The sequence below is a fragment of the Oryzias latipes genome, chromosome 14 (genome assembly GCF_053564925.1).
Source record: "Oryzias latipes strain Hd-rR chromosome 14, Olatipes_Hd-rR_3.1".
In the NCBI taxonomy this organism is placed as follows: domain Eukaryota; kingdom Metazoa; phylum Chordata; class Actinopteri; order Beloniformes; family Adrianichthyidae; genus Oryzias; species Oryzias latipes.
Window position 1 is genome coordinate 23,263,211 of NC_136250.1, and position 15,209 is coordinate 23,278,419.

Sequence of the window (15,209 nt, forward strand, 5' to 3'; positions counted from 1 at the left end):
TCACAGCAAACCTGATGCTGTCAGCGTTTCTCACCGCTTGTTTTGTTTTTTCCACTTTTCACAGATTGCCATTAAGGCCAGCTCTCTGAGCAAGATGAAAACCATCTTCACGCAGGAGATTTTCACTGAACAGGTACATTAAAGCAGCTATCCATCCTCATTCAACGTTTCAATTATGTAAACTGAGCATCTGTCATTTTTCTTTTCTGTCTTGGATTAAAAAGAAAATCTAAAAGACATTTTTCACATTAGTACGACGGAGTTTTAGGGCCAGTGTACCAAAAAAAATGTAAATAACTAGTTTTAAGTCGTACATTTACGAGAAAGAAACTCATAACTGTTAAATTACGAGATTTTGAGTCTAAATTTACGAGAAACAAAGTCATAGATTAACGAGGAAAAAACACCAAAGTTTTCCGTTTATCGGAGCCTAGCTTGAAGACTAAATATGTGGAGCCTTTTGTGAAGCTTTATTTCCAGATAGGTTTAAAAAACACAAAGAGATTCGGAACCTTTTGGCAACTTAAAATCAGATTATTTTCAGTCGGCTTTCCGGGGTTCGGTGTCGGTAAAGCTGTAAAATCATCTGTAAAACGAGGAGCTCAGAGACACGTTTGGGTGTAGAGGACTGCATTCCTTTTCATTCACACACCCTGAAGTTGGTGGCCCTAAAACTCCATTGTACATTACAATAACCCTATACAGTCATAGATATCTTCTATAAAGTAACCTGTATTATATTTCAAGTGAGGGAACCGCCTGTTGAATGAACACAAACTTGGTTAGCATGAAACTGCACAAAATCCCCTTTAAACCTTTGTCTGTTCTGGCTTGTGGTGCAGGTGGTCACCGCCCACGCCGTTCGGGTGGCAGTGACCAACAACCTAAGTGCAAACATCACAGGCTTCCTCCCCATTCACTGCATCTACCAGCTTCTCCGGAGCCGCTCCTTCACCAAACACAAAGTCTCCATCAAGGTCGCCAAACTCATTTCCAGGGTGACGTGGGTCTTGGGTCTGTGCAAAATGTCTGTAAATGTAGAACAAGGCCTGAACAGAAAAAACAAACTCTGTTTTGATTAAGTTTCCTTTCACAAAGATGGATTTCCAAAATGGTCTTTTTGATGCAGTCTTTAAAGACCCACTCTGATGAAAACTGTGTTTTAGGTGTTTTTAACATGTCAATATGGCATTTTTCTGATGATGAAAGTGAAGCTTTAAAAATTGCATTCCTGAGTGGTTTTTATTCCTATTGTTGTGACAAAAAATAGCACCAGCTCTATGCTTTGAGCTTTCAGAGAGAGAGAGGGGGGGGGGTCAGAGGTGCTCTGCGCTAACTTTCCCACCCAAAACTCATACCAACAGGTTCGGCTAAACTGCATAATTATAATTTAAGAAACTACTGGGAACGCTTTGATAATAGATCCAAATATAATTGGAATGGGACTTTAATTATTTATTATAAGCAATACAAGGCAGCTATTATCTTACTTTGTCAAGGATGCACCTTATGTGGAAAATGAACCAACACTTTTATCAAATTTACAAATGAAGTCCTTCATTTAACCCGCCGTGTTCAAATGATTTTTTTCTGACGTGAACATTCCAGGATTGGATCTATCACCAGCTTTGTGAGACGACCACGCCCATCCACACCCAGCTGATTCCTCTGATTGACGCCTACATCAACTCCATCCTCACTCCAGCCTCCAAGGCCAACCCTGAGGCCACCAACCAGCCCATCACAGAGCAGGAGATCCTCAGTGTGTTCCAGAGCTCTGCAGGGGTGAGTGCTGGAACTCTGAAACTTCAGACTTCTTGTCAGAAAAAACATTTAAATGTGTCTTTGGTAAATTATGTCTTGGTTATAACAAAGTTTTACCACTAAAAAGTCAGTTTGCTTCTTTAAATTTTATACTTTTGAGAGGATAAACATGTAGATCAGACCCATAAAAAATTGCAAAAGCCTTTTCTGCTTTTTGACTCTTGTTTGGGGAAATGGATGGTTGAAATCTGAAATAGATTTTGGGGAAGCATCATTCCAACAACTCACTGCCAAGAAGTCCTGCTTGTGTTTACCAAACACACACCTTGTGTGAGCTTTTATTTGTGCCTTAGCTTATTTTGGCCTGCGTACTGTCAGAATTATGAAAAATGACAATTATTTGTCAATGTAAGACACAGTTATTATAAATAATTTCTAGTTTTACTATTTCGGTTGCACCCGTTTTCAAATTTGTAGCTGAATTCTTGAGAGACTCGTTTGCATCAAAGCTTAGATTTGTTCTTTTTTCAGAGCCTCCAATAGCGTGGACTTCCATTATTCCGTCTTGACAGTCTTGTGTTTTTCTAATCAGATCTGTCTTTATTTATATAGCTCTCTGCATACATGTAATGTAAAGTGCTGTACAACCAAATAAATGATCAAAAACAAGTAGATTAATTTAAAAAAAGAGCTTTTTAATCTGTTTCCTGTAACCCATTTACTTTCCTTTTCTCAAAAGGTCTTTCCTTTTGCCAAGCCACAATGTGTCTTGCCTGGACAAATAAAGGATAAATAAATAAAAATAATAATAATAATCTTCAGCTGTTTTCCTTTTCTTTGGTTAGCAAGGAGAAGGAAGTCGAGGAGGGCGACAACGTTTTTCCATAACCGCACAACTGCTGATCCTTTACTACATCCTGTCCTATGAGGAGAACCTGCTGGCTAGCACCAAACAGCTGGGTAAGAATGACCCACTAGCACCAAACAGCTGGGTAAGAATGACCCACCAGCACCAAATAGGGATGTGGTTTCCCGCGGTCTTTGAGCCGCCTCCTGCTGTGCCTGAGTAATGAGTGTCCCACGTGGATTTTGTTAATGATATTTGTCTTCTGTGACAGAAAACACTTTTTAAAAATGTGTTGTTTTTCTGACTGTTAATGTTTTCATGTGATTCTATGAAATGTGTCCTGGAGCTAAGAGCAGCAGCGGCTGCAGCAGCAACAGTAGCCAGGACAGGTGTTGGCTTGGAGCAGCATTAGCGGTTAGCTTAGTTTTTATTCTCTCACATGATGAGCTTTCCCCTTGCCCTTCATTAGTCCAGATTTATGCCCATCTCTTTAATTGCTGTGTTTACCTAAGTGCTCCTGCAGCCTTCAAGGAGAAGCTTCTAGGAGGGAGTAATGAAGCCCATCAGCAGCAGTAATGAACCCACATCAATGAAAAATCACTTCTGTGCTTCTTTAACGCGTCGGCACAGCGGCTCGCCTGTCCTTATGCTGCTCCTTTTCCTGCTTCCTGTGTTCTGTGTTTGTGCTTCACTCATCCATGGATGTGGTTTTCAGCGCTGATGCAGAAGAAGCCAAAGTCCTACTCCGCAGCTCTGATGGACCAGATCCCCATTAAGTTCTTGGTTACCCAGGCTCAGGGGCTGCAGCAGGAGCTAGGGGGTGAGGTTCAAACTCTATGTTCCCATCTGTTACACTGAACCAGAGTTAAGAGTCCAATGAGCTATTCTGTTGAAAATATTTATCACGTTCTTGATTCCAGGTCTGCACTCTGCCCTGTTAAGACTCCTGGCCACCAACTACCCCCACCTGTGTCTGGTGGAGGACTGGGTGTGTGAGGAGGAGGTGACTGGTACCCTTCCCCTGTTGAGAAGGATGATGCTTCCTAGCAACACCTGCAGATACAGTCAGAGCCAGCTCCATCAGGGTGGGTATTCAGGACTGGACTCTTAGTTTGCAGAATCTTAAGAGAAAAAGGGGGAAAAATGTATTTTTATTAATTCTGAAACATCTCAGTTAAGGAATTTTAAAAATCCCAGACAGAGCTGCTGACATGCTCTTTATAAATCCGTGCTTCTCCGTCTCCAGCCTTCCAGAAGCTCCCGTCCAGCACTCCCAGACTCATCCGCATCCTGGAGCATTTAACTCTGCTGTCACCCGGAGATCTGATCCCCTATGCAGAGGCGCTCACGGCCAGCATGGCGCTGCTGCTGGAGCCAGCTGTGCCCCGCCGCATCCTGCAGACCCTCAACAAGCTGTGGATGGGCCTGAACACTGTGATGCCCCGCAGGTACAGGCTGTGCACGCCAGCTAATGCTGCAGACGGAAGCGCCAGAGGAGACACTGGGATGAGCCTGATGATAACTCTGAAAGCTCATAACTGACGTTACTGCTAGTTGTTCTTCAGCCATTGCTTTTTGTTAAACCTGGACCTTATCTTTTTTTAAAGACCCCCTCCAATCATCTTCTGATCTATTTACAAAGCATTTCCAGTGTCTTTTAGTTATGATTATGGAATTTTTATCCAAAATCTAGAAAAAATAAGTTGTTTCTTTAGACATAGTTTCTGCAGAGCTGCAGGGGTTCATTAGAAATACCCCTGAGTTGTTGGCGGGACTGTTGGTCAGGAGCAACCCGCCCCCTCTTCCCCTCCTCATTGCTGAGAGCAAGAAGCAGTGACCAGAGTATTTTCTACGTCACAAATAAGCTGCTTTTCAAATGACGTTTTTTTCATCTGCTCCTGATTCACAATGATTTCACTAAAGAAATACTCAGAAATGCCATTTTGAGTAATTGAATTTCCTTATACATGTCCTCCATTATCACCAAAAAAGCCACTAGAACATGTTAAAAACACCAAAAACACAATTTTTATCCAAGTGGGTCTTTAGAGTGTTGAGGCCCGTGGAACGAGTGAGAGGACTTTGTCCAGCCTGAAGTGAAGGCTTTCCGCTAAATGAACCCAGGTCAAATCCATCAGATCTCAGACGAGGGGTCACCGTTACTCCGCCCACCCAAGCGCTGCTACCTGATCTCTGAGCAGAGGCTCATTTATGAAGGTAAACATGTTCCAAAAAGGATGCACTTGTAGATTTGATGTGAGAACTTGTAAAACGGAATACGAGAACTTCCACACCAAAATTCTGCATCAGTGTGTAAAAATCTTCTGCTGTAAAGGCTGACAAACAAAATTACAACTATTTGCATGTGTTCATCTAGAGTTGCAACTTCAAATCTGTGATTACAACTGCTCAAATGTGCTTCTGCGTGTGCGTGAATCTGCTGGCGCAAATCACAAGTGCGCTACAACTGCGCTCTGACTTCTGACACATTCATTGCGAGAAACTTGTGTCAAAACTGGTCTGTGTCCAAAAATGAAACAAGGGAGGAGGGGGGGTTAGAGGAGGGGGAAGTCAACCAATCAGAGTGCAGCGCTTTAGAGGACTTGGTGAAGTTAGAAAGAAAGTCACAGATTCGGACTTCCGCCCTCAATAACTCTTCTGATAAACGTTCAAATGTATCAGCAAGTATCTCAATCATTTTGTATTAACACAGAGGGTGAACTACAAATGCATTTCTAAAGAAAAATGTCAGTTTTTTCCTGCATTTTAATGAGAAATGATCTCTTCGTGCTGTAAATGCAGACATGCAGCGAGACAGCTGCCAACGGACCGTCAACAGGAAAATCATCTTTCTTGTAGCAGGACAATAGGGTCATAAGTCGGTACAGAAAATTTGGTGACAATAGCATCACTTTGCCCAGCACCTTAATTATAAATCATATGCATTGTATCACCACAGAGACACCAGGGTCCACCGGCAGCCGCGTTCCCGCGGCTGGGGCTGTCGCAGCCGCGCTCGCCCTGAAGAAGATTTTTACACACAGATGCAGATTTTTGGGTGTGCAAGTTCTCACATCAAACCTACAAGTTCGTCCTTTTTATGAACATGTTTACCTTCATACTCATTGTTCCTCCCCAGAGGCGTCTAAGAGGGAGTAGAACACCTTCTGTGTGACAGATGGAGGTTTGTCCTCACTTGTCCTCTCCTCATTTGGCAGGAGAGATGATGTTTACCACAATTTCTTTAATGGTAATTTGAAGTAAATAAACAAATAAATAGGTGTGTTGATACTTTGTCTAAAAGAGAAAAAAAAGAATAAAAAAAAAAAACTCCATGTTGGAACCGTGTTAACAGATGTGGCCCAGTTTGAAGGTGGAAATGCTGCTGAGGACCTTTCAGCATCCACAGTTGGGCTTTTTGTTGCATTTCCTTACAGAAGCTCCTCTTTTACTCCACAAAACGAGCTGACCCGGCTAAACATGGGGCTGGTGTTTGTGTTACAGACTGTGGGTGATGACGGTGAACGCCCTGCAGCCTTCAGCCAAGCTGCTCCGGCAGCAGAGATACACTCAGAACGACCTGATGGTGGATCCTCTGATCGTGCTGCGGTGTGATCACAGGGTGTTCAGGTGACTGCTGCTCTCCTTCTCTTCTGTGGAAACTTTTGTTTTGTATTTTTGTTTTGAATGACAGATTTTTGATCCTTCTTTGGGTCAGGTGTCCTCCTGTGATGGACATTGTCCTCCACATGCTGAATGGATATCTCCTGGGTTCAAAGGCTCACCTGCAGGGTCATCTGAAGGAGACGGCTGACTTTGACCGCCAGAGTCAGACTATTTCAAACCTGGGAGTTCCTGGGCAACCTGACACACCTGAAGTCACCAGGGAGGAGCTTAAAAACGCCCTTCTGGCTGCACAGGTAATCCTATATTTGACCCTTTAAGCTTCTGACCTTAGATTCTGTGAAGCTTCAGTGGTGATGCAGTATCAAATGGCTCTGTGGTCCCCTTCAGGACAGTGCAGCAGTCCAGATCCTCCTGGAGGTTTGTCTGCCCACATCTGAAGAGCAGCAGTTGGGGGTCTCCTCAAAAAGCCTTTTGAGGACTAACCGGGGCCCCACACAAGGAAAACAGAAACTTGAAAGCCAGCAGCTAATATGCAGAGGGGTTCTGGGGGACGCTGAGCCAGAAGGAGGCCTGCTGAGTGACCTGAGGGAGGTGCAGTGCCTCATCTGTTGTCTGCTGCATCAGATGTTCATTGCAGATCCCAACATTGCTAAGCTGGTCCACTTCCAGGTAAGGGTTTTCACATGCAACCGCTCTGCTTTCTTACAGGATTTTACCATCTTAAAAACATTGCCAGAGTCCGCCCGTTCCTCTCTCTTGCCAGCACAGAGGTGCTAATGCATGCTTTTATTTTTAGTCATTTAGATTATTGTAATGCCCTGCTCTCTGGTTTACCGAAAAAGTCGATCTCAAATCTGCAACTATTACAGAACTCTGCGGCACGAGTTCTGACGAGGACCAGAGGGCGGGAACACATTACAGCTATTTTAAAATCGCTGCATTGGCTCCCTGTGCGTTTCAGGATTGATTTTAAAGTTCTTTTAATGGTTTATAAATGTTTTTATGGTCTTGGGCCTTCTTATTTAAATGATATTATTTTAAAATACGAACCCTCGCGGACCCTGAGGTCCTCTGGCACTGGCCTCTTGGTTGTTCCTAAGGGTAGGACCAAGACACACGGTGGGGCTTCGTTCTGCCATTACGGCCCTCGCCTGTGGAACGGCCTTCCAGAGAGCCTCAGGGCCGCAGAGACTGTAGAGGTTTTTAAGAAGAGGCTCAAGACCCACCTTTTTAGTCTGGCTTTTAAATGACTTTGAACATTTCCTATGTCTTTTTGTTTGTTATCTATCTATTTATTAATTTATTTATGTATTTATTCATTTATGTATTTGTAAGGACTATTATTATCTCTGTTTTTAATATGCTATTCTTTTTATTGTTATTTTACCAATGATACGTAGGTTATGTTTTAATCAGTTTACGTATTTTATTTTTTAATTACTAAAATTGTTAAATCTTATTTTATTTTTTTAAATCTTTTTTCTATTTTTATTGTTATTTTATGATAGTTTTTATTCTGATGTTTTTAACTTCAGTGTTTCCTCTTGGGGATCCATTTTTCTGGGGCACCACCAGCTTGACCTGTAGGGGGTGCTGTTGCTGCAGTGCCCGTTCTCGTTGGGCGGTCCCGCTCTGTGGTCTGATAGCCATGGAGTGGGCCCTGGGCTGCTCTGTGCTGGGCGGGCGCTGTGGTAATGACCCCTGTGGTCGGGCTGGGCCTTGGAATAAATGGATCCCCATCATATCGTTTCCTCACAGCAGTACCAAGCCAGACCTTCTTTAAGCTGCAGTTCTTTGTTTCTGTTCAGGGTTCTACGGGGGGAACTGGGTAGGTGGTGTGTGGGTGGGTGGGTTGGGGGAGGGGTCCCATCTTTGTGTGATTGTCCGTTGTTTGCTGTTTTTAACAATTTTCGGTTTTTATGACTGTTTTATCTGCTTTTATGTGAAGCGCTTTGTGTTTTTAACTGAAATGAGAGACGCTATATAAATAAAGTTTGAGTTTGAGTTACTGATTCAACTCTTTAAAACAGTGGTCCCCAACCCTTGGGTTGTGGGTCGATACCGGTCCATGGGTCACTTGGTACTGGTCTGCAGACAAAGGAAAAAAAGGCACACAGTAACTTAGGTTATTTATTTTCTGATTCTGAAGGGAGTTTCATTTTAGAAAACTACCGGACGTCATTCCGCTCATCCGCCTATGACTTAGTCTTGACTAGTCGTTCACCTTTGTTACGCTGCTGCTCCGAATGCTAAATTCACAAACTAACAAAGTTGATTAAAGAAATGTCTTTGGAAAGTTTCTTTGGGGAGAAAGAAGCTTTTGAGGAAAGGGGGGAAGAGTCTTCAGGTGTGTTCAGACTGGACCTATTTGTTTTGCTTAAAGTGAACCAGAGTTCCTTTTTCCTCCAATAATCCAGAACAGATTTTCAGGCTGAATACACTCAAGTGAATCCTGGTCCAGGACCAGGAACCGCTTTCAGACCCACTTTTGGAGTTGGTTTCGGCTCATTTTTTATTTGGACTGAGCTAGGGATCGCTATGAGATTCCTCAGTCTGAATACAATCCGTCCTCGGAGCAGAACAACTGGACCATAACAGCCACCACAGCCGGTGATCACACGACGTAAACAGATTAGGAATGAAGCAACGGACGAGCCGTGGAAGAATGGAAAGCAAAGGGGGAAGAAGAGTCCAGCTGTTTATTTGTTAGGTTATTTTAACACAGCTGAAAACAATTCTTACACGCTTTTCTGCGCCTGACGGGCGCTGCTGTAACGAGAGCGGGAGCCGCTGTGTGGCGTCATGCCTTCTGTCCTTCCCTGCAAAGTTCTATTTTAACTTTCATATATATCCCTTCCTGTCAGGGTTACCCTCAGGCTCTGCTGCCTCTCACTGTGGCAGGCATCCCCTCCATTCATATCTGTCTGGACTTCATCCCCGAGCTGCTGGCCCAGCCCCAGCTGGAGAAGCAGGTGAGGCCTCCCATCATGCACTTCCCTCTGGTCTCTGGAATGGACTCATTCAAGCCAAACACTCCCTTCTTCTGTTCTCCTACATGTTTCTTTGTGGCTCTGCAAATAAAAGGAGTAAAAAAAGGATGTTGTGACTGTTTGTGTGCAGATATTTGCCATCCAGCTGTTGTCGTACCTCTGCACCCAGTACGCCTTACCCAAATCTCTCAGTGTGGCCAGGCTGGCCATCAGCGTCATGGGAACCCTTCTGACAGGTGAGCAGATGATTCGGGTTGAAGGCGGTTTGTTCTGTGTCTCACATTGATGAAAGTCTTCCGGGAATTCCCGGAAATCCGGGTTTTTGAGCAAACCGAACGTACTTTCCGGGAAATAAAGACCTGATCTTTACGGACAAATCGCTTTCCGGATGAAAAAATGGTCTGAAATCGGCGAATTTTAGCTTTATTTTCTATATTTATCCGCGGATCGCTTCCTCTATGGTCGCGGCCATCTCTCGTCTTCCCGGCCTAATTGACCAATGACGGGACGTTTTAGTTGCTTTCGGATGCGTCGACGGGTCTGATTGGCTCTGTCTGCACCACGTGGTCAGCGTGACTTGCTTCCCTAGAGACCAAAACTGGCGGACCCACGCTAAACTTTCACAAACAAATCTGAAGAGTTTGCGATCAAATTTGTGTTAAAATAATGGCAGGCATCGTCATTATTGAGCGTGGTCACGACCTCAGTTGTGAGAAGACGATAAAAAACAAATTGAAGTGGTCTTGGCTGGAAGAAAAATATTTTTAAGGTAGTGTAGGTCAAATACTTTTTTGTGTAAAATAATCTCAAAACCAAATTCAGAAATAATTTCAGTTTTATTTTTGAGTTTCAGTTTTTATTTTGAATACATTTCTCTATCTAATTTATTTGTATTTCCTAATTACCATGATTTAGTTCAGTATAGTTGACATTAATTATAAGTATTTGATGGTTTGGACCCGCACTCCCTTAAAAAATAATGTTTACAATGTTTAATTTAGTTTGTATGTTTGTTTTGATATTTCCCAGATTACTTAGTATTGGTGTTAAAGAATTGATGTATTATGTTATAGAATTATAGTTTAAAGCAGATCCCATATTTTGATGTAATTATAGTTTGAGAAAACAGTGCAAGTGGATGTTGTACATCAGTCATTTCTAAAGCAGAAATAATGTATAAATAACTGAGGTATTTTCATAGAATATCATAGTTACTGGTGTTCTTTTTGCCATTTGGGGCTTTGATGTTACTATATTTTAGCAATTGTATGTTTTGCAGCTTTTAGGAAAAGCGTAGATTGTAGGATTGTGTTACTTTGAGCAATTTTCCAAATTCTTTTTTAGGACCAGGAAGTCCTTAATGTTAAGTCAAACTAGGGGTTTGAATGACAAATGATGATGCTCCAATTAGTCTTAGTTTCTTGATTAAGAAGTGAATAACGAGCTGCCAGAATGCACCAGAATGCATCTAAGACTATGTATTTTTCAAAAATTTCTCTCTGCGCTGCCATATCGCTCAAAGAAAAGTTCAGGGATTTTTTCCTTGCCTGACTTTCATCACTGGTCTCAGCATGTTTCTTTAGGATTATTTTTGGCTGCCACCATCTGGTCAAAAGCCGTTCCTGCAACCCCGTTTGTTCTTACAGAGGCGTGCTTTTATTCTGAAGGGTTTCCACAGATCTCCTGTTGACTCCCAGTGTGTGTGTGTGTGTGTGTGTGTTTTTTTTTTTTCTTTAGTGCTGACGCGGGCCAAGCGTTTCTGCTTCTTCATGCCCACCCTGCCGTGTCTGGTGGCTTTCTGCCAGGCCTTCCCCCCTCTTTACGACGACGTGGCAGCTCTGCTGGTGCAAGTGGGCCAGGTCTGCGCGTCGGATGTGGCCACCAAAGTCAGGGACATTGACCCCTTCATTGCTCGTACGTTTTTCCTACGGTTACTGCTGTGATGATTCTTTCACCATTACCTTGGGCTTCGTTCTTTATTCTGTTTAGGAATCTCTCATTTTTAATATAAAAATTTCTATAGACCAGGTTATGAAAGTTACTTCCAACCTGTAATACACTACAGATTATTTGTTGTTTAAAAGTACTCCCTTACCTAACAACATCACCATCTCAGAAGTGTAATGGATTACATGTTCAGGGGGCAGATGTGATGGAAACATGTCTGCTGGGGGAAAACCTCAGCTTCAGTCCATATGAATGAAATGACTGATTCTTCTGGTTAGAAACAGAACCAGAGACCAGTGTGCTAAAACAAAGCTAGCTAAAAAAAAACCTGCAGGTTAGTCTGTAACACACTAATTATTGTGCATTCAATGGGTAAACTATTGCTATAAATTCATCAATTCAGCCTCACACGACTTTATTACTGCAAAAAGCAACATGTTCCTGCAGTACACGACCTTTGTAAGAAGCTCTTCCCATCACTGCTCTAAAATGCTTTTGTTTGCATCACATTTTGAGCAGTTTGGGTGAAAGAAAACAAAAACAAATTGCAGAAATACAAGAATCAAACTGAGCTGCAGCGGAAGCAAAGTTTATTTCCATTCATTTATTCACTCGTTCATTGCTGCACGGTGGTTGGCCCTCTTGCCTAACAGAAAGCTCTGGGTTCAAGTCGCCTGCCTTCGCCTGCAAGGGGCCGGGATAGGCTCCAGCATCCCCGTGACCCCGAAAGGGACAAAACGGATTTAGACGATGAATGAAACCGTTGAAAAGTACAAGAATTCAACTGAGCTGACAATAAATCAATGTAAAATGATCTTCTTGACATTATAATTGCTCCTAATCATATACAGACATATTTTCACCTATATATACAGTACATGGAATAATGAGTCCATATAATATATAATGAAGGTCAGACAGTTACAAGTGTCTTTGTTACAAGTTACAAAGACACCACCTTGTTGATGATCAATAGAGGATATTTGTTATAATATTGCAGAAATCATTCTTACACACCATGTAACAAAATTGAGTGCTTTTTGGTTATTAGCAGAAAACGTTTTTACTTTTAAAATCGATCTATATTGGGTTCTTCAAACACACAAATACATTTTCTTTTGGATTCATTTCTGGGGGGAAATAACTGTTTTCATATCATAATTTTTTCAGTGACATCTATGAAAGTTACAGCCTCATTCAGGTTGTATGACTAGCAATGGAAAGTCCCTTTTTCTATCCAAAAAATAGTTTTAGAATGCAAATTTATCCAATACATGTTTATTTGATCAAACTTTGTTAAACAGAAAGTCAAATAGTTTGTCAGGAAAGTCCAGATATGTCTGTTAATGAACAAGAACTCCGACTTTGAACCAGGTTTTGTATTTTCTTTATTAGCAGATAAAAAGCTGAACACAAACGGTGTCACTAAACGGAAATCTTACGACATTAGGACAAGACGTATTATGATCAGACATGTGAGTGAGAAGGGCGACAGACATGAAGAAATGACATTTAAAGTCCTCAGAACATCATTTTCTAACAAAGCAAACAAAGTTCTTTTTCTGATGTTTCTGCTGCGGTCACAGAGTTCCACATGAATTAGATTGAGAAAAGCTCAATCAATGGCTGTTTAAGGTTTTGGATGGGATGTTCTTCTGCTAAAATCTGCTGTGGTTTCTCCTCCAGGCCTGCAGAACCTGAAGGAAAACCCTCAGGAGTTGTCTCTTTCCGCTGGAGGCTCCTCCAAGCTGACTCTCCCCCTGAAGACGGCGGAGGAGCTGGGTGGAGCCGACCCCGACGTGCAGCTCTGCTACTGCATCGAAGCCACCTTCATGGACATTATCAGCTCCACCCTTCACAGGCTGTAGGCCACACTGACCTGCATCAGCGGGTCCACACACACACACACACACACATACACACCGCCTCCCAGCAGGCCTCACTGCCACCTCTCTGAAGGCCCTTCAGGAAGCCACACATCAGAACTATTTAGTTTTGTTGTTCCATCTTCTCATTATGAAGCTCTGGTCATGATCCCAATGCAGTCACGTCTGTAGACTTCTTCTGTTGCAGTTTGTAGAAGCTAAATACTAAAACAGGTTTTTGGAACCCAAACCAGAATATTTTTGTAAAGCTGCGTTTTTTTTCTCTGTAAAAATGAACTTTCTTGTCTGACAACTTTTCTAATCTGTTTGTTCTAAAACAGTTCAATATTAAACCCATTTTTTAAAAAACTCCTCCTTGAGTGATGTGCAGAGCACCAGCTGTGGTCAGGGAGAGCCTGGCAGTGTTCCTCTGAAGCAGGAAGTCTGGATCCTCAGCCTACCGTTTCTTTCTGCTCAGCAAATCAGCAATTCACTCAACACTTTTCAGGTTTTTCTTAAGGACACTCTTTTTTTTTTTTTAGGATTTAGGCCCAAATATGAAGGAAAGCAAAGAGAGTGTTTAGGCCTGTTCACACCGGGACGAATTTCGCCGGCGATTTTCGCCGACGTTTAACGCCTCGTGACTAAACAAAGGGCACCAATGAGAGTGTGCACACCGACGCGTAAAAACGCCACGCGTCAAAAAAAAAAACGCCTCGGGTTCGTTTTTTTTTTTTCGACGCGTCGCGTCGAAATCTACTCGACCAATGAGAATGGCGCTTTTGCTCACGTGTCTGGAGCTTCTGAAGTTACAGTAAAACACAACTTGGGGGCGCTCAAACACAAAACTGCCTTGCTGAGCACACATACCAGCGAAGAAGATAGACGCCAAGTAGCGTCTACACAGCCGCGAAGCAATAATGACGGACATTCTAAAACATCCCCGAACCAAGCACCAGTTGGAGCTACTGGTGCTTGAAATATTCATGTTTTCTTTGTTTGATTCTGACAAGTGTGTAAATACTTGCTCTCTTCTTCTGAGTGAAAAGCGACTTTAAGAAGCGTAAAGTTGCGCAGCGCCACCTTGTGTACAGGAGTATTTCTGTTTTACATTAAGCGCCATCTAATGTCAGGGAATGAAATTGCATGTTCACTCCACTCATCGTCAGCGAAAATCGCCTGGGTGTGAACACAAAAAACGTGGCGAAAAACGCTGGCGAATAACGCCTGGCGAATATTCGTCCCGGTGTGTACGGGCCTTTAAGTTGTTGTATCTTTTCCCCCCATATTCTCTGTGCAAATGTTCGACTTTAGTTTAAGAAAACTGTTTCCAATAAGTTCTTTTAAAAAGAGTCTGGAAATGACATGAATGACAGACTGCACAGTTAGCTAGCGAGGGTTTCAATTCTTAATAAATAGAAAAGGTCAGTGCTTCAAAAAGGCTTCAGCCAGATTCTTGCCCTCTGTGATCCGAGTCATGAGAATAAAATCACTTTCCTGACATATTGGGACCAAACCCTTTAGATTGGGAACTTAATGTTCCAAAAATAAAAATAGCTAATCATTGATGTCACAGATTATTTTCCTTTTTGTTGTTTTTGTGTAAACAGACTGTTTCATATAGTGTAACACTCTGTTTTGAGTGTAAAACTTTAAAAATGGTGTTTGCTCAGAAAATTATTTTGCACTTGAAACAGAAAAATTCACTTGAAACTCAAAGAAAGGAGAAATTCTCTCTCTTCTGCCCTGGAATAAGGGAAGCGCACCACGTTACAGGTGTGCCGCAGAAATCAGCCAATCCCAGACATCAACCTTCATGACCACACGACATTTTTATGCTCAAAGCGCCGAGGGCCCAAAAATCACTCCATAGTTTAAAAGCAACTCATGTGAAGAAGCTGAATCTCAACGTGTTGCATATTCAGTCTGACCAAATCAATTCAGTTTGAAGGAGAACTGATGTTCCTACAGGAACCTGCAGTTTCCCAGCGCTCAGGCACTCTGTGAGGCAGAAAAAATAGAATAAAAATGAAACATTTCCACATTAAAAGTACAAAAAATAAGTTTAGCACTCATTTTATTATCACACATTTTAACAATAAACAGGTAACAACCATGGACCAAAAGATTACACTGATAAATGAAACTAGGAGACAAATAGAAAATCAA

At 42.3% G+C, this 15,209-nt stretch overlaps 1 protein-coding gene across 1 annotated transcript in view; it reads left to right on the forward strand.

The window, feature by feature from the left end:
- The window catches only part of ints2 (integrator complex subunit 2), a 28,813-nt gene extending 13,893 nt beyond the window's left edge, over positions 1–14,920 (forward strand). Inside the window, exons 12-25 of the mRNA XM_023962535.2 lie at positions 65–133; positions 843–977; positions 1,609–1,785; positions 2,610–2,724; positions 3,327–3,431; positions 3,532–3,696; positions 3,858–4,059; positions 6,116–6,241; positions 6,330–6,531; positions 6,626–6,907; positions 9,103–9,210; positions 9,359–9,464; positions 10,966–11,142; positions 12,862–14,920. Coding sequence (XP_023818303.1) covers positions 65–133; positions 843–977; positions 1,609–1,785; positions 2,610–2,724; positions 3,327–3,431; positions 3,532–3,696; positions 3,858–4,059; positions 6,116–6,241; positions 6,330–6,531; positions 6,626–6,907; positions 9,103–9,210; positions 9,359–9,464; positions 10,966–11,142; positions 12,862–13,043 — 2,151 coding nt within the window. The 3' untranslated portion in view covers positions 13,044–14,920. The remainder of the gene's footprint in view (positions 1–64; positions 134–842; positions 978–1,608; positions 1,786–2,609; positions 2,725–3,326; positions 3,432–3,531; positions 3,697–3,857; positions 4,060–6,115; positions 6,242–6,329; positions 6,532–6,625; positions 6,908–9,102; positions 9,211–9,358; positions 9,465–10,965; positions 11,143–12,861) is intronic.
- The last annotated feature ends 289 nt before the right edge of the window (positions 14,921–15,209 follow it).